Source organism: Mobula hypostoma, chromosome 12 (assembly GCF_963921235.1).
Source record: "Mobula hypostoma chromosome 12, sMobHyp1.1, whole genome shotgun sequence".
Taxonomy (NCBI): domain Eukaryota; kingdom Metazoa; phylum Chordata; class Chondrichthyes; order Myliobatiformes; family Myliobatidae; genus Mobula; species Mobula hypostoma.
Window position 1 is genome coordinate 33,300,967 of NC_086108.1, and position 17,749 is coordinate 33,318,715.

Sequence of the window (17,749 nt, forward strand, 5' to 3'; positions counted from 1 at the left end):
TAATTTTAAAATATACCTTGTGGGCTTTGAAACATTTTAAGTAGGATGTGACTAGTGGGTCTGAACTTGATGGAAGCTGAAGTGTAGAACTTGACCTGGCTGATTACTTTATCTGCTTGTCTCTGTTCTTGATTGCCACATCTTCTAAACCATTGTTGAGGTTGTTATATTTCAGGTGAAAATTAAGTATGAAGAAGTTGTAAGTGCTTTCAGTTGTGTATTGATTGGATGTGGTCAGATTATAATTTTTGCCGCCAAGCAAATGTCTAATCTCAAGTTATGAAAAGTGCAATATAAATTCTTGTCTTTGTTGTAGTTCTGTTTTTCTTATTGGCTTGTTTTGAAAAGGTTGGCGAAAACCTCCTGTGCGCATTGTAAGGGTAAGTCAGGAGGAAGTTATTGAAACTGTCTTCATTTTCCCCTAACAGCTAGTACTAGATAACACTGTGGGGGACGTGGAGGGAATCGTAAAAGAATAGGGAAAGGGCAATAAAACAAATGTAACAAGATATTAAGAGAAAATGGCCATTATTCTGTGCAAACAACTGAAATGTTTGTTTCTTCTTGGAACAGGAACAAAGGGAAGATATTGCGATTGTAGAATCCATCAACACTGGAAAGCCCATAACTGAGTCCAGGAGTGACGTAGACACAGCATGGCAGGCTGTGGAATATTTTGCTGGCATTGCTGGAACACTAGCGGGTAAGAACAAGTATGAAGCCATGAATTTTATCAACATACAACAAAGGCTGGAGGAACTCAGTGAGGGAATAAACGGTCAACATTTTGGGCTGAGACGGACTAGAAAGGAAGGAGGCAGTGGCCAGCATTTTCAACAACTGTGTTTGATAAAAGTGAAAGTAACGATACAAAGCCTCGGTGGGACTCGGGTTTTCAAATTTCAATCTCTCATGTGTCAGTGGCTGTGATCTCAACTAGTGGAATTTCCACTCCGTTCAAACCTGTGTCTCAGGTGCCCTCACCTCAATAACTGCTTGAAACCAAAGAAGAAAAGGAACTGGAGCAGGGGAATACCATATGGCCTCTGCTCCAGCACTCAATCAGATCATAGCTAATCTGATTTTGGTGTCAGCTCCACTCTCTGTAGGCCTTGATTCCCCCTCTGGTCCTTAAACACATCTTCCTCAGTCTTGAGTATTTTCAGTGATCAGTTCTCTTGGAGAATGCACTTGGACCACACTTGAGAGTATTTTGTGCAACTCAAGGTCACCCCATTTATAGGAAGGAAGTGGAGAGGATGCAGAAGTGGTTTCCCGAGCTGTCGTTTGCATTGGACGGTATGAGCTACAAAGAGAGGTTGAATCCTAGAGTGTCAAGAGGTTGAAGGAAGACCTGATGTAGGATTTTATTTTAATTAGGAGAGGCATAGATAGGGAAGATGAACCTTTTCCTCAGAGTAGGAACGTTAAAGCACCAGACGATATGTTTTTAAAGTTAGAGGGGGATTTTTTTTTAAATGTAGAATGGGTTACTGGATTAGTAGTGGAACCAAGCAGTTTGTTGGGGTTTAAGAGGCTTTTGGGTAGACACATGAACATGAAGGAAAGGTAGTGATTCAGATGACACATGGAAGGAAGACGTTTCGTATAAATTGGCGTCAAGGTTGGCTCAACGTGTGGGCAGAATCTCCCATCCAACGCTATACTTTTCCTTGTTCTATGTTCTCCATAGCTTTCCACATGATTCACAGAGAGGAGAAATTCTTCCTCATTCACTCTTAGCTGGGAAATCTGTTCTAGAATGAAATTCCCTAGTTCTATATTCCCACAGGAGGGCAAACTTTCTCAGAGCATCTATCCTACCAAGGTCGCATCTCCTCCTTTCACCGAGGTTTTGCCCATTTTGTGTTATATCTGTGCTGAATTATGTGAAACCCCTCGGAGTATTTTAACCTATTAAAGTTTTTAGATAATTGCACGTTGTTTTTCTTCATCTAATTTGTTGACAGCATTGATTTGTTTTCTATTATTTCTGCTCATCGTACTTGTTCATAAAGTACCATATTTGATCACGATATGACACCAAACATTTCGTTCTACCAGTGCCCCAAATCCTGCTTTGACTTGGTTGAAGTGAGTTAAGACATTTTTGAGGAGAACTCCTGGTTCTGAGGAAAGTGATAAGGCTAGTGCAGGACCACAGTGAGCAGGTGATACCTGAGATGTTCTGAAGCTTCACCACTCTTTGCCTCTGCTTCTGGCCTGCTCCAGTTAAAACAACTTGAGCTTCTCAGAAGATGAGGCTCTGTTTTGAGCAGTCACTTGCCAGGGGTTCCCAGAATTGATGAGATCACAGTTTTCTCAAGGAAGGATTGCAAATATCCTTAAACCGTTGTCTAACTCTTCCAGGAAGTTGCTTGCACTGATGGGGCTGGAGTACAGCACTTGTCTCGAGGGCCTGGGATAAATGCTGGCTGAGAGTCATCAGAGATATAATGGACAGTGATGGTCTGTCAATTTGGAGGATTTTTGGGAGAGACATTGGTGGTAATTGTGCCTGCCATGGGTAATTTCCAAGACATACAGGAAGCAGGGGTTGTTGCTGCCTGGTACATCATGAACATAGTGTCAGGTCTTGTGTCTTTATTGTTAAACACATTTTTCCATGATTGGATGTTAAAACAAGGTGGTTTAATAATGACATTAGATTTTATGGTTACACTAGTCTGTTTGCATGAAAGAGAGAATAAATATTGAAACCGTTTCACCTGTTGAAAAATAAATGGGAACACTTCAAAAATGTGATTTAAATGGCAATGATAGCTACCTAGACCACCTTGCTTAGGTAAAGACATGTTGAATTTCTGACTGCGTAAGTGACTGATCGCTGATCCTTTAAGAAAGTTTATTCACTCTGTACTAACATTATTCTCAGCCTGGATCTTGTGCGGAAGGCTGGAAAATTGACTATGAAATCGCTCTTATGAATCACTGACTGGAATTAATGTTGCTTTTGTTCTTCTGGAATAATCATCTGTTTCCCAGGACTTATGCTAAGTATCTTCCCTTCATTCCTGAGCACAGGCCAGCACATTCAGCTGTCTGGAGGATCATTTGTTTACACCAGAAGGGAGCCCCTGGGTGTGTGCGTGGGGATTGGGGCCTGGAACTATCCATTCCAGATTGCCTGCTGGAAGTCAGCCCCAGCGCTGGCTTGTGGTGAGTGCGTCCATTATCTTCCTGTTCAGTAAACTCATTCTCAACGGTTATCTCGCATCTGATGCATGGGCAATTTCTGAGGAAATCATAGAGTTAAACAGCACAGAACCAGGTCTATCAACCTAACTGGTCTATGATGCCCAAGGAGGCTAGTTGAGCTAGCCCCATTTGCCCCATGTCACTTTAAACTTTTCCAGTCCATCTACCTGTCCAAACATCTTTTAAACATTGTGATTGTCCCTGTCTGTACCACCTCCTTGAGTAGCTCATTCCACACATTAACTGTGAAAACATTCCTCCTAAGGCTTCCTTGAAATCTTCCCCCTCCCCCCAATCTTAGAACTGTGCACTTTAGAGACCCTATCCTGATTACAAAGGCCGTAACACCTTATCTATGCCTCTCGTGATTTTATATACCAGAGAATTAATCCTCGGCCTGTAACACTACAAGGGAAAAAGGCCCCAGTCCATCCAGTCTCTTTATAGTCAGAGAAATTTTCCAGATCACATACTTGGCATCATGATTGCTCTCCAGTTACTTGCCTAGCCTGTCAGCTTCAGAGCTTCACATAATTGCTAATTCCCTGGCACAGGCTTCTGACGAGAGGTTAACATTTCATTTAGTGTTCAAGGATTTCTTTACAAAGTGTGGTTGAATGACAAGGACAAGAAGCAGGATTAAGAATACATCAATCAGCCCCTTGAGCATGATCTGCATTTCAGTAGATCATTTCTGATCCGGTTTATCCTCAACACCATTTTCAACTCTCTCTCTCTGCGTATCTCTGTTAGCTTCAGTGTCTGTTGTATATATTTAATGACTCCATTTCCATGGCTGTCGCGGAGAAGACTCCCAAAGAGTTGCAAGTCTCTGAGAGGAGAATTTTTCTCTAGTCTTCCTCTGATTTGCGTAACCCCAGATTCAGAAACCTCCATTCTGAGGAACAGCCAGCTTGTTAATTCCCTTCAGAATCTTGTATGTTTCAGTAATTCATCACACTCCAGTGAACTTCCTCCCTCATGGCCAAAAATACTTCCTACATTAATATATTTATTCCAGGAGTCCTGGATAGCGATAGAAATACTCAGAACAGCGTTGTGCAGCAGCAGTCTTAATATTTATTTGTCTAAGAATGATTTACCTTCCAGATGCTGCTAACTTTTTGTAATGCATCAATTAAGTCTTTTCCCTTCACAGTTACCAGTGTTTGGCAGATTATTTCATAATAGCAGATAAATGTGTCCTAGGTCATTCAGTTACAAATGAGTACTCCAGGTGATGCTAATAAGGGACTGTTTTTCAAGTTGACAGTGTGTCCTGGTTTTATATCTGGATGTTACATCCCTATGGATTTAACACTGAACGTTGCACAGTACAGGTCTTTCAGCCACGATGTTGTGCGAGCCTTTAACCTCCTCCAAAATCAATCTAACCCTTTTCTCTCACGTAGCCCTCCATTTTTCTTTCAGCCATGCTTCCAACTGTGGAGAGAAAAGCGGAACCGGTTCTCGTCCATTACCTAGGGATGGTACATATGCCTGTATGTAGTTTGGGGAGAAAGGGAAATTGACTGCAAAATCCCAAATTCCTATCCCATCTAATATGATTGGGATCTTTTCCCCCGACCTAAGAGTTTTTTAAAAGTCCCTAATGCATCTGCTGCAATTGTCAACTTTGGCAGTGCATTCCAGTCTTCGTGTAAATAAAAAAAAAAAATGCTATCTCTGACAATCCCCTACAATCACCTTAAAATTCTGCCCTCTGGTATTAGGCATCTCCACCCTGGGGAAAAGGCGCTGGTGGTCCTCTCTGTCTATGCCTTTTATCATCTTATACAGGGAGGTGGAAAGAAATGCTGTCTAGTGATTCAGAGGCAAAGAAATCTGTAAGTATTCTGGAACTTCTGTCTGTTGAAACCAGGAAATGCCATGGTTTTCAAGCCTTCACCCCTGACCCCACTGACTGCGGTGATGTTAGCTGAGATCTACACTCAAGCTGGAGTACCGAATGGCCTGTTCAACGTAGTCCAAGGAGCAGTGGAAACCGGAAACCTCCTCTGTAGGCACAAGGGTGTGGCCAAAGTCTCTTTTACTGGTAGTGTGCCAACTGGGATCAAGGTAAAGGCTGATTGTGGTTATATATGTGAACCAATGAATCTGTGTTTGATGCAGCTGTTACTTTAAACCAACTGTCCATCCAAAGTAAGGTTCCTGTGACTGTAAGGCAGCATACCACTGAATGCTGGCCCATTAGGCTTGTGGTCATGATCATGATCGGGACAATTGGGTCTTCAGGATTGATTGTGGAACGATGGTGAACAGAAGCCACAAGGAAGCAGAGCACAGCTGCCCTAGCACAGCTTTTAGCCTTCACTTTAAAAGTGGTGCCAATACAGGCTGTCCCCAGGTTGTGAACGTCTGGCTCATGGACAACCCTACATACGAAGGTGTCTCCATGATATTATTAAATTCAAAAGTCTGAGGTACATACACTTGTTTCTAAAAATGGCAGAGCTATTTTCTTCTTTCTCTTTATTTTTAGTAATTGTTTCAAATCAGTTTTGTGTGCTTTTGAGGAGATATATTGAGGAGAGTAGTTATCATATGGAGGTATTTTTGTGTAGCTTTCACCTTCTGGAGAGAATCAACTTAAGACCATAAGATATAGGAGCAGAATTAGGTCATCTGGCCCATCGAGTCTGCTTCATCATTCAGTTGTTAAGGGGAGGAAGTAAACCAAAAGTAGGAGGAAGAACCAGCTGGGAAGGATGAATGACATTAGGCCATTTGGTGCACCCTGAGGAAGTATTAGGTTGGCTCTGGTAATGATTTGGGGCAAATACTATTGAATGGGTAACTTACTGAAAGCTTGCCATAAGGTCTGCTGAAGATTGTACAAAATAGCCTAACAGATAGATCCGATGTTCTGGTATAACAGCGACAGCAACATTCCATCTCTACAGGGCAGTTGCATCCCTCCTGCAAATTTGTGCCTCAGAGCTGCTATGGATGCTCAAAGTTCAATTCAACAAGTGGGAAAGGCTGTCTGGCGAGGGCAGGCATCACCGGAGAGATGGTAGCCAGGGTTGAGGAACTCAAAGCACAAAGCAGCAAACGCCAGAAATTCGAAGTGAAAGCAGGGAAAGTTGGAAACACTCAGCAAGTGGGGTCACATGAGATCATAAGACATAGGAGCAGAATTAGGCCATCTGGCCCATCGAGTCTGCTCTGCCATTTAATCATGTCTGATCCTTTTTTTCCTCCTCCTCAATCCCAGTTCCCGGCCTTCTCCCTGTAACCTTTGATGCCATGTCCAAATAATAACCTATCAATCTCTGCCTTAAATACACCCAACAATCTGGCCTCCACAGCTGCATGTGGCAACAAATTCCACAAATTCACCACCCTTTGCCTAAAGAAATTTCTCCACATCTTTGTTTTGAAAGGGCACCCCTCTTGTCCCAGGCTCTCTCACCATGGGAAACATCCTTTCCACATCTACTCTGTCTAGGCCTTTCAACATTCAAAAGGTTTCAATGAGATCCTCCCCCATCCCCCCCCCATCCTTCTGAATTCCAGCAAGTACAGACCCAGAGCCATCAAACGTTCCTCGTATGATAACCCTTTCATTCCTGGAATCATCCTTGTGAACCTCCTCTGGACCCTCTCCAATACCAGCACATCTTTTCTAAGATGAGGGGCCCATCACAGTATCTCAATTGGGTTAAGATCTGGACTCTGGCTTGGCCATTCCAAAACACAAATTTTCTTCTTTTTAAACCAGTGTTTGATTTACTCTTGTCTTTCAGATCATTGTCTTGTTGCATCATCCAACTTCTCTTAAGCTTCAGGTGATGGACCGCTACCCTGACATTCTCCTGTAAAATGTCTTGATACTATTTTGAATTCATTGTTCCCTCAACAATTGCAAGCTGTCCAGGCCCCAAAGCAGCCCCAAACCATGATGTTTCTTCCACCATGTTTCACAATTAGGATGAGGTTTTGGTGTTGGTGGTGAAGTGCCCTTTTACCTCTAAACATAGTGCTGTGCATTCTGCCAAAATGTTCAACTTTTGTTTCATTGTCCCAGAAGCATTGTAGGTGGTCCTTTGCAAACTTGAAACATGCAGCAACATTTATTTGGAGAACAGTGGTTTCCTCTGTGGTGTCCTTACATGAACACCATTCTTGCTCAGTGTTTTTCTTATAGTGGACACATGAACAGAGACTTCAGCTAATTCTAGAGATCTCTACAAGTCTTTTGCTGTTACCATTGGGTTCTTTCTCACCTCCTTCAGCATCGCACATTTGTGCTGTTGGTGTGATCTTTGCAGGACGCCCACTCCTAGGGAAGAGTAGCAACAGTACTGAGTTTCCTCTATTTGTAGACAATTTCTCTTCCTGCGGACTGATGAACACTGAGATCTTCAGAAATGTTTTTGTAGCCTTTTCCAGCTTCATGCATCTGTACAATTCTTCTTCTAAGGTCCTCTGAAAGTTGTTTTGATCGAGGCATGGTGCACATAAACAGATCTTTCTTGAGAAGAGCTAGCTCTGTCAGTAACCTGACTTTGTCGTGTCTTTTTTATAGGGGAAGTTACCTCTTCTGACTCAAAGACACACACACACACACACACACACACACACACACACACACACACACACACATACACACACACACACATACACACATACACACACACACACACACACACACACACACACACACACACATATGTATATGTGTGTGTGTATGTCTTTGAGTCAGAAGACCTTGCAGTCAATCCTCACTGCAGGATTTGATGATATTATCTGGGTTGAAGATTCACACTGTGTAGAGGAATGGGGTGTGCAATTATTGGAGGTACTAAATCTAAAATAAAAAGTTCAAGTGGGTTTTAGTCTTGTATCAGGCATCAGTCCACAAAGTCTTTCCACTAAGCATGGTTACATCAGTTTACTCAGTGCATGGCTGTACTAGAATTGGCAGTCAGGAAGTCAGCCACAGCAGTGACACTCTTCAAAGAAGGCAGAACTTACCAGGTATTTTAACCAATTCTGTTTGTTCCCTTAGTTACAACACCAGGCAAGAATTCCCCATATTCTGCAGTTTGTGGTATTCCATGTCAAGTAAAAGTAAACGGGGTCACTGTGTTTCAGAATAACTAGTTGTAACTTAGTATTTTTTAATCATCTCTCAGTCACAATCTATCACCATGTAAATGCTGTTGTCCTCAAATGTTTAATACACATGGAACAATTACAACTTTGGATGTTATTCTCACATAAATTTCTGAAATAAAGTTTAGACAAAGAAATCTTGAAGTCAGACCGATGTACATAGGACTGAACAAATATTCTTTTTCTGTGCTACATCTCTAGATTATGGAAGCAGCAGCAAAAAGTATCAAGCATGTCACCCTGGAACTTGGCGGGAAATCTCCACTCATTATTTTCTCTGACTGTGACTTGGAGAATGCTGTGAATGGTGCTTTGCTGGCGAATTTTCTGAGTCAGGGAGAGGTAGGTAAAATAAGGTATCTTTTTTCATAGTACAGCACATGCCCTTCGGCCCATGTTGTGCCAGCTTTTTAACCTACTACCAAAATCAATCTAACCCTTCCCTCCTACATAACCAATGACCCTTCATTTTTCCTTCATCCATGTGCCTTGCTATCTTTTCTTATCTGAGAATATTCTTCTAAATGTTTAGACACGCAGTTTACCTGCGCAGATCAATTAGCAAAATCTCCAGTTATTGACATGATCACTGTAAAGGAACAATTCTCATTCTAAATATTTGCGATGCCAAATATGTGACTGACCTGTCCTTGGCGTGCATCGGTGTCCATTCCCCGCCCCTCACCAACACACACAAGGTAATAACACTGCACATCTTAGTGAAGGCAGGCATTGATGCCACCTTCAATGCACCAGAACAGCCTTTGGCTATCTAAGGAAAAAACGTATTTGGTGAGAAAGGATTTAAACCAGGCAAAGAGCTCATCGCCTACTGTTTGCAGTGATGCTGTAGACTTCTGAGAATTTGCAAGCATAGAAAGGTACTGCCACCAATACTTATGCTGAAAAATCTTCCACTGGCAGGATTAACAAACGAACAAGCAATCAGCACCCTCTCCCAGGCCAACATCTCCCTCTGATAGCACCCAGCCACCTTTGGTGAGCAGGCTGTGTCATTTATGTGCCCATCCCCAGACTTCCAAAAAAAAAGACACTCCCATCACAACAAAATAACCAGGTGAACAAAAGAAAATATTTTAAAAGAATCTTTTCACAAACTTGAAAATCTTTTAACATGTCCTATGATTCCTGGGAAACATCACTTTAAATGGAGAAAAAAGCATCCAGTAAAACATTGAGAATATTGGGTTCATTGGGCACAAAGAAGCCCAGGATAAATGGCAGAAAAATCACAACACTTCCCTAACATCCCACCTACCCCATCTAGCACCAGCTGCCTCATCTGTGGCAGAATCTACAGATCCTGTAATGACCTCATCAGCCACCTTGTAAATAGCAGAGCTGGAGTGAAGGCAAGTTGGCTGAACACAAAATGAAGCACTTAAAACAACTGCATTGGAGCTCAGTCTAGACATATGAACCAGCTCGTGTAAAATCAGGCCTTATTTTTTACAGGGTTGTTACACGTGGCTGAGTCTGTTAATCCCTATGCACACTAGCAACTGAACTTGGAATCTTGCTGGATTGTACATGCTTAGTCAGTATTCAGAAGAAACCCTTATTATTCATCTGCAAAACAGATCAGACGCACAGAATTTCAATTTCAAAAATAGCTTCCATTTGACGCTGGGTTTTCTAAATGTTTATTCAATGGTTTAGTTATCTTTTGTGCATCTCCTGATTTTTCTAATGCAGTGTTCAACATCTTGATATAACAGAAAGAAATTGTAATTTTCATCCACTTCTGGTACCCTTTATTGCACACAGTAAACAGTAGCTGCATTTGTGGTCTAACACAAAATTCTATTTGATGTTTTGAATTTCCTTGTGCAATTGCATCTAGAAAATGAACATTAAGGTCTATTTCAACATCTTCCATAAAAAGGCTTCAAGTCAACAGAAAAGTGAAAACTGAGGGGAGGAAAAGGTTTTATCATGAATGATCAAGGTTGGGAATGCCTTACCAGATTTAGTAGGAGTCAGATTTGCCAGATTCCATGGTAACATACAGTGGGGAGCTGGATTAGTATCTGAGAGAAATTTTGCAGGGTTATATGAAGAGGGTGTTTGAGGTGGACCAACTGGATTGCACCTGCATAGAGCTGGTACAGATATGATGGCTTTAAGGAGCTCCTGTAATATAATTGATCTGCAGTACTGCTTCCTCCGTATAGGACTGGAGTTTTCTACTGTGATGGAGTTTGAAGTTAAAACTTTCTAGCCGAGATGAAAATGTGTAGACTGAGTCACTGCTGGAAGTTATCTTTATTTCTGTGGAATTGTATGATAACCTTCCTTTCAGGTGTGCAGTAATGGTACCAGGGTGTTTGTACAGAAAGATATACTGGCAACGTTTCTGGAGAAAGTAGTGGCAAAGACAAAAACAATAAAACTCGGAGATCCCCTGCTTGGAGATACTGGAATGGGAGCACTCATTAGTCGGCCTCACCTGGATCGAGTGTTGTCCTACATCAAGCAGGCCAAGGAGCAGGTAAACAAGCATTTTTGTTGCACTGTATTGGCAGTTGTAATTGTTTCAATCTGCCCTGCACACTGCTTGGTTCAACGGTTAGAAGTGTGGGCGAGGACTCTGAAACAAAGTGATTCTGTACAGTGGATAGTTTGACTTGTTTTGATTCAAACTTCTCACTGGTTGTCTCTGGGACTCCTTTTTATATTGTGCACCCATGGACTTGGCTTAAACATCCCAGCAGTTGCTGTTAATTATTTAACTCATTGCAGAGGAACATGGGCTTGGTATCTCTGCTGCCTCTGGAAATAAGATACAGATAGAGAGATAGCCCAGGAAATTATAGACCAGTGAGTCTTATTTCACTGGTTGGTAAGTTGATGGAAAAGCATCTGAGAGGCAGGATTTATGAACATTTGGAGAGGGATAATATGACTAGGAACAATCAGCATGTCAAAGGTAGGTCGTGCCTTACGAGCCTGATTGAATTTTTTGAGGATGTGACTAAACACATTGATGAAGGTAGAGCAGTAGATGTAGTGTTTTTGGATTTCAGCAAGGCATTTGATAAGGTACCCCACGCAGGGCTTATTGAGAAAGTAAGGATGCATGGGATCCAAGGGGACCTTGCTTTATGGATCGAGAATTGGCTTGCTCAGAGAAGGCAAAATGTGGTTGTAGACGGGTCATATTCTGCATGGAGGTCAGTGACCAGTGGTGTGCCTCAGGGATCTGTTCTAGGACCCCTTCTCTTCGTGATTTTTATAAACGATCTGGATAAGGAAGTGGAGGGATGGGTTAGTAAATTTGCTGATGATACAAAGGTTGGGGGTGTTGTGGATAGTGTGGAGGGCTGTCAGGTTACAGTGGGATATCGATAGGATACAGAACTGGGCTGAGAAGTTGCAGATGGAGCTTAACCCAGATAAGTGTGAGGTGGTTCATTTTGGTAGGTCAAATACGATGACAGAATGTAGTATTAAAGGTAAGACTCTTGGCAGTGTGGAGGATCAGAGGGATCTTGGGGACCGAGTCCATAGAACATGCAAAGCTGCTGTGCAGGTTGACTCTGGTTAAGAAGGCATACGGTGCATTGGCCTTCATCGATCGTGGGATTGAGTTTAGGAGCCGAGAGGTAATGTTGCATCTATATAGGACCCTGGTCAGACCCAACTTGGAGTACTGTGCTCAGTTCTGGTCACCTCACTACAGGAAGGATGTGGAAACTATAGAAAGGGTGCAGAGGAGATTTACAAGGATGTTGCCTGGATTAGGGAGCATGCCTTATGAGAATAGGTTGAGTGAAGTCGGCCTTTTCTCCTTGGAGTGGCGGAGAATGAGAGGTGACCTGACAGAGGTGTATAAGATGAGAGGCTTTGATTGTGTGGATAGTCAGAGGCTTTTTCCCAGGGCTGAAATGGCTATCACAAGAGGGCACAGTTTTAAGGTGCTGGGAAGTAGGTACAGAGGAAATGTCAGGGGTAAGTTTTTTTACGCAGAGAGTGGTGAGTGCGTGGAATGGGCTGCCAGCAACGGTGGTGGAGGTGGATACGATAGGGTCTTTTAAGAGACTCCTGGATAGGTACATAGAGCTTAGAAAAATAGAGGGCTGTGGGTAACCCTAGGTAATTTCTAAAGTAAGTATATGTTCAGCACAGCATTGTGGGTCAAAGGGCCTGTACTGTGCTGTAGGTTTTCTATGTTTCTATGTTTTTTGTATTTGCAGTTTGTTGTCTTTGCATTCTGACTGAATGCCCAATTTGGGTGGTCTTTCATTCTATTGTGGTTATTATTCTATAGATTTGTTGAGTATACCCAAGCAAATGAATGGTGACGTGTACTTTGATAAAATTTACTTTGAACTTTGCTTCTTTAAATATCCATCTGGACATTAGAGAACCTGTTGGCATTGTGCACTCTCGGTGAAATTTTTGGTTCAAGGGCATCTCCTGGGGAAAATTTTGAAAGCTGTGGTACTCTCTTGTGTGTAAACAGTGATGTATGCTTGTAAGGATTTGCTCTTGACCTTTGAATGATACTAGTTGGTGCGTGAATATGTTCTTAACTTTTGTTTGTAGGGTGCAAACGTTTTGTGTGGTGGTGACCTGTTTGTTCCTGATGATCCAAAGCTGAAAGATGGATATTTCATGAAGCCGTGTATTCTAGGTATTGCAGTCTAATTCTACAATTAATATACTTGAAATGTAGCTTAAAAGGTAAGATAAGAGTGAAACAAGATTAAGTAAGTGGACAAAAAAAGGTGCATAATATATGAATAAGTATAGGGAGTGTATTTTTTTTAAATGGCAAAGAACTCTTAAATATTAGAGTTTAGAGGAATTTGGATTTTCTAGTCTATGATTACTTCCCGTTATGCCACTGGTGTTTAGGGCAGCAATGAAGGTCCTCCATCTCTGGTGGTGTTTGGGGCTTCCTTCATGTAACTTCCTCTCAGTTTTCACTACTGTCAGCTATGCGATCCCAGAGACTCGGGGATACTGTCACACTCAGATGTAGAAGGATTCTTCATTGCTGTTTCAGTAACAGTTTTGTTTGGCCAGTCAAGGTTGTTGGCCCTGAGCTGAACTCCTGAACCTGGAGGACCAGTGGGAGCACTCTAGTCTGGCCTCTACCCTTTGACCAGTTTGGTATGGGTGACCCTATCAAGAGCCAAAGCATAAAGCCCTGACGCCAACCAACGTAGCTCTCCGGGCTACTGAGGCACGTAAGCTGAAAACCCAACCACAAAGTTGTGGTCCTCTTGGAGGTCGTCTATGTAACATGATACTTGCAGAGAAGGCAACGTTGAAGGCAAATGCTATGTTGGCCTTTATTGACTCAGGATATAAGAGTAAGAAAGTTGGTGAGGCTGGAATAGTGTGTTTATTACTTAAAGTAGAATAAATTTATGATTAATTTCCTTGACAAGGTTGTTAGTATGAGCATCACGATAGAGTGATACTATTGCAGATCAGTGCATTTCAGAGTTCAATTCCGATGCCATTCTGTAAGGAGCTTCTGTATGTCCTCCCACGGAGTGTGTTGGTTTTCCCCAGGTGCTCTGGTTTCTTCCCAAGTCCAAGGACATACCGAGTAGGTCAACTGGCCATTGTAAATTGTCCCATGGTTAATTGGGGGTTGTGGGTCGGTGTGGCTCAATGGGTCTACTCCACGCTGTAATGCTAACCAAATAAATAAATTACAGTGAATTGGAGATGGTGTCTTTAAAACACACAGGATTCTGCAGGATTTGACCTGGTAGGCAGAGAGAAGCCATCATCTCAGGTAGGAGACTCTAAAACTGGTCAACGTAGCTTGGGATAGCTGCTCAACAATTTGTGGTTACAGTGAAGAGTTTTCTTTAGAGGGTTGTTAATTTTTAAAGCTGTTTTTTTTTGTCACATTACCTTGGGAATAAGGATGACCTGCTTCTACTCCAGTTTTGTGGAACTGCTGATGTCTGTATGGGATCCAGCGCTGGGGTGGGGATACGTGACGAGGCATGTGAGGTGGTGTAGCCCTCCTGCCATTTCTGCTGGACCTCATTGTGCCATTGAATCATTGACTCAGTTTTTCATAACATCCCAAATGCTGCTTCCCCACTTTAAGCAGTCTGGGTCTGTCTATCAATGGGGAGGTTACATTTTCCTCTACTAAGCCTTGAGCATGTTCTTAAATCATTTCCTCTATCTGCTTGGTAATCTTTTACTATTACAACAGAACAGCAGTTTGAGGAGTTTGTATTTTTCAATCTTTGGCCAAGATCTATAGTTAAATGGGGAGATTAGAAACAGTCTGTTGTGCATGACCATCTTGCAAAATGAAACACCATCTCTCTGAAATTTAAAGGATTCATTTAGAGTCTTAAGTGAACCCTTTGATGAGTTATTAACATAATGTGCCAAACTGGCAGTTAAAGAGTTCTGTCTTTCCACAGTTAACTTGTAGTCTTGCTCTAAATCCGGGGTTCCCAACTTTTTTTTTAAATGCCATGCAGCCTTACCATTAACCGAAAGGTCAGTGAACTCCAGGTTGGGAGCCCCTGCTCCAAATAAAGGTACACAGCTACCTTTTGACTTACTTGGGAAATGACTCCAACTTGTGCCACTCATCACCTATATCTGCGTGTGTTTGCAGGAGACTGTACAGATGACATGACATGTGTCGAGGAGGAGATATTTGGACCTGTTATGTCAGTACTGCCATTTCATACTGAGGAGGAGGTTATAGAGAGAGCAAATAACACGAAACTTGGTTTGGCAGCTGGTGTATTCACCAGGTACAGAGATGCTTTTTCTTTGAACACTTAGATCATTCAATTAACAGTTTATTTTGAACTAGACTGCCTGTTCTTTCCCGAAATGCCCTTGGCAGGAAGAGTTGGACGGAGATGCGTCCCTGGGATGGCAAGGGCATTCCAGCCAGAATTCTTGGTGTATAGCACCGAGGGAAGTGATTAGCCCACTGCTACTTAGCAGTCCTCCAAGAGTGAGCCTTCGTGTTGTTTACAGCATGTTGAATTTTAGCTTGGGTCAGATGGGATATAAGACCAGTACCAACACTTCATTCCATTAAACCTTATTGACTCCAGCAAAATAAGATAATGTGGTGATTTGTCACTGTGTTTCCTTAAGAAATTACTGAGTTGCAAGGTGTCCACTGCAGAGCTTTTGTTGGATATAAAATTAAACCCAAACTCAGCCCAAGCTCTTCAAGATTCAGATAACTGGCTGCAGTGTCCCCCATGTATGTACCTGTGTCGTATTTATCTGGGGCGCCTCAGGCTCTGTTCCAAGAGCTCTGACTGGAAGGAGAGTGGCTGTAGTATACAGCTCCCCTTTGGCTTTACTGCCAGGATTACCCAGGCTGTTCCCCTGGCCTGTCTACCGCCCCCCCCCCCCAACACCTCCTTGGTGTTCACCATCACTGTCAGCTTGTGCAGCCCATTACCCTGGCTCTGGAAGACACATCACTACAGCAAAGTCAAACAGCCCCATTCTATCTTATCATTAAGCAGCCTGTCCCAGCCAAGGGACGACTTCTGCCCATGGCTGACCCAAACCAAAACCATAATTTTTCCTCATCAGTTCAGATTATAGTCCGCACTTGTAGGAGTATCACACAGAATGCTCCAGGAACTCAGTAGGTCAGCAGCACTAGGTCAGGCAGCACCTATGGAAGGGAATAAGCAGTCAACATTTCGGAACGACAAGAGTCTCAGCCTGAAAAGTCAACTGTTTATTCTGCCGGACCTGCTGAGTTCCTGCAGCATTTGGTGTGTTGCTCTGGATTTCCAGCATCTGCAGAATCCCTTGCCTTGTAAGAATATATCATTACTACAAATGTAAAATATATTGGTCAGATTATTGTGTTTGGGTCTCACCCAGTGTTTGGTGATCTACTCGCACTATCCATTTAGAGATACTGGACATGCAAAACCAAATATATCCTACCTCGTACGCTCAGTGCCTAAGCAAGGAGAACTGTAGCTGCCTTGTAGCACATCTTCCACAGTCCCAAGGGTACAGTGAAGAGGAGGAGGAATGCTATCTACAGTATACTTGGCTCTAAGATATAGGCTGGACAATTATCAAAGTAAGGAAAAGTTACTAGTGAACACAGCAGGCCAGGCAGCATCTCTAGAAAGAGATACAGTCAACGTTTCGGGCCAAGACCCTTCATCAGGACTAACTGAAAGAAGAGCTAGTAAGAGATTTGAAAGGGGGAGGGGGAGATCCAAAATGAAAGGAGAAGACAGGAGGGGGAGGGTTGGAGCCAAGAGCTGGACCCAAGATCCTGTCCCATGATGCTCTCATATCCCTTTTGCCAATCAACTGTCCAGCTCTTGGCCCTATCCCTCCCCCTCCTGTCTTCTCCTATCATTTTGGATCTCCCCCTCCCCCTCCCACTTTCAAATCTCTTATTAGCTCTTCTTTCAGTTAGTCCTGACGAAGGGTCTCAGCCCCAAACGTCGACTGTACCTCTTCCTGGAGATGCTGCCTGGCCTGCTGTGTTCACCAGCAACTTTCATGTGTTGTTTCAAATTCCAGCATCTGCAGATTTCCTCGTGTTAAGGAATTGTAAGGTTATTTTGCATTTGATTGGGCAGTGGTGGGAGGGTGCGAACATGTTCAATTGTATTGAGACTTCTTGCAGCCGAACCTGTTTTCCCACAGAGATTTGACTCGCGCTCATCGAATGGCAGCTGCTCTGGAGGCAGGAACATGTTTCATAAACAACTACAATGTTAGCCCAATTGAGATGCCTTTTGGAGGATACAAAATGTCAGGTATGGAGCATTTTTGCTTTTCTGGAAACACTTGTTTACAAAACAGACTTGTGGCCAACTGAAAGGTGATTCCAATTCTCATTGCAGGATTCGGGAAGGAGAATGGAATGGCAGCAGTGGAATATTATACACAGCTGAAGAGTGTGTATGTGGAAATGGGAGATCTGGAATGTCCATTCTAAACTGCCACGTTCTTGTCTCTTCCTAAATTCAATCTGTTTCTAATGGTATAAAACAATTCAAGCTAATGAAAAGTTAATTACTGAATGACATTTCAGCTGTGCTGTTTTGCAGTTAAATAGTTCAAACTGAGTTTTGTTCAGTTTATTGTTTGGATCCACTAAAATTTTGCTTCCTGCAACATTTACTGAAAATTTCTTTAAGATTAATTAATCCATTTTTATGGATTTTAACTGGTAGCGTTGTAAACCGTTCTCTCAGGTCTGGAAACTGGGAGAACCTGTACTAAGAAATTAAAGACAATTGTGTAACTAATTTGAATAAAATGGTGAATTAATTGTTTCTGAATTAGGTTATTGAAAGCAGAGGGAACTAGTTCAGTTGGCTGTCACTAATTTATGCCTTACTGCCCCTTCCCCTTTGACCAG

General features: G+C 42.5%; 1 protein-coding gene across 1 annotated transcript in view; it reads left to right on the forward strand.

Moving 5' to 3' along the window:
* aldh9a1a.1 (aldehyde dehydrogenase 9 family, member A1a, tandem duplicate 1) overlaps nt 1-17,664 on the forward strand; it is a 43,976-nt gene extending 26,312 nt beyond the window's left edge. The window contains exons 3-11 of the mRNA XM_063063811.1: nt 574-703; nt 3,046-3,180; nt 5,102-5,298; nt 8,563-8,703; nt 10,685-10,873; nt 12,931-13,018; nt 14,990-15,131; nt 17,029-17,141; nt 17,229-17,664. Of these exons, the coding sequence (XP_062919881.1) occupies nt 574-703; nt 3,046-3,180; nt 5,102-5,298; nt 8,563-8,703; nt 10,685-10,873; nt 12,931-13,018; nt 14,990-15,131; nt 17,029-17,141; nt 17,229-17,323 (1,230 nt within the window). The 3' untranslated portion in view covers nt 17,324-17,664. The remainder of the gene's footprint in view (nt 1-573; nt 704-3,045; nt 3,181-5,101; nt 5,299-8,562; nt 8,704-10,684; nt 10,874-12,930; nt 13,019-14,989; nt 15,132-17,028; nt 17,142-17,228) is intronic.
* Nucleotides 17,665-17,749: the final 85 nt, after the last annotated feature.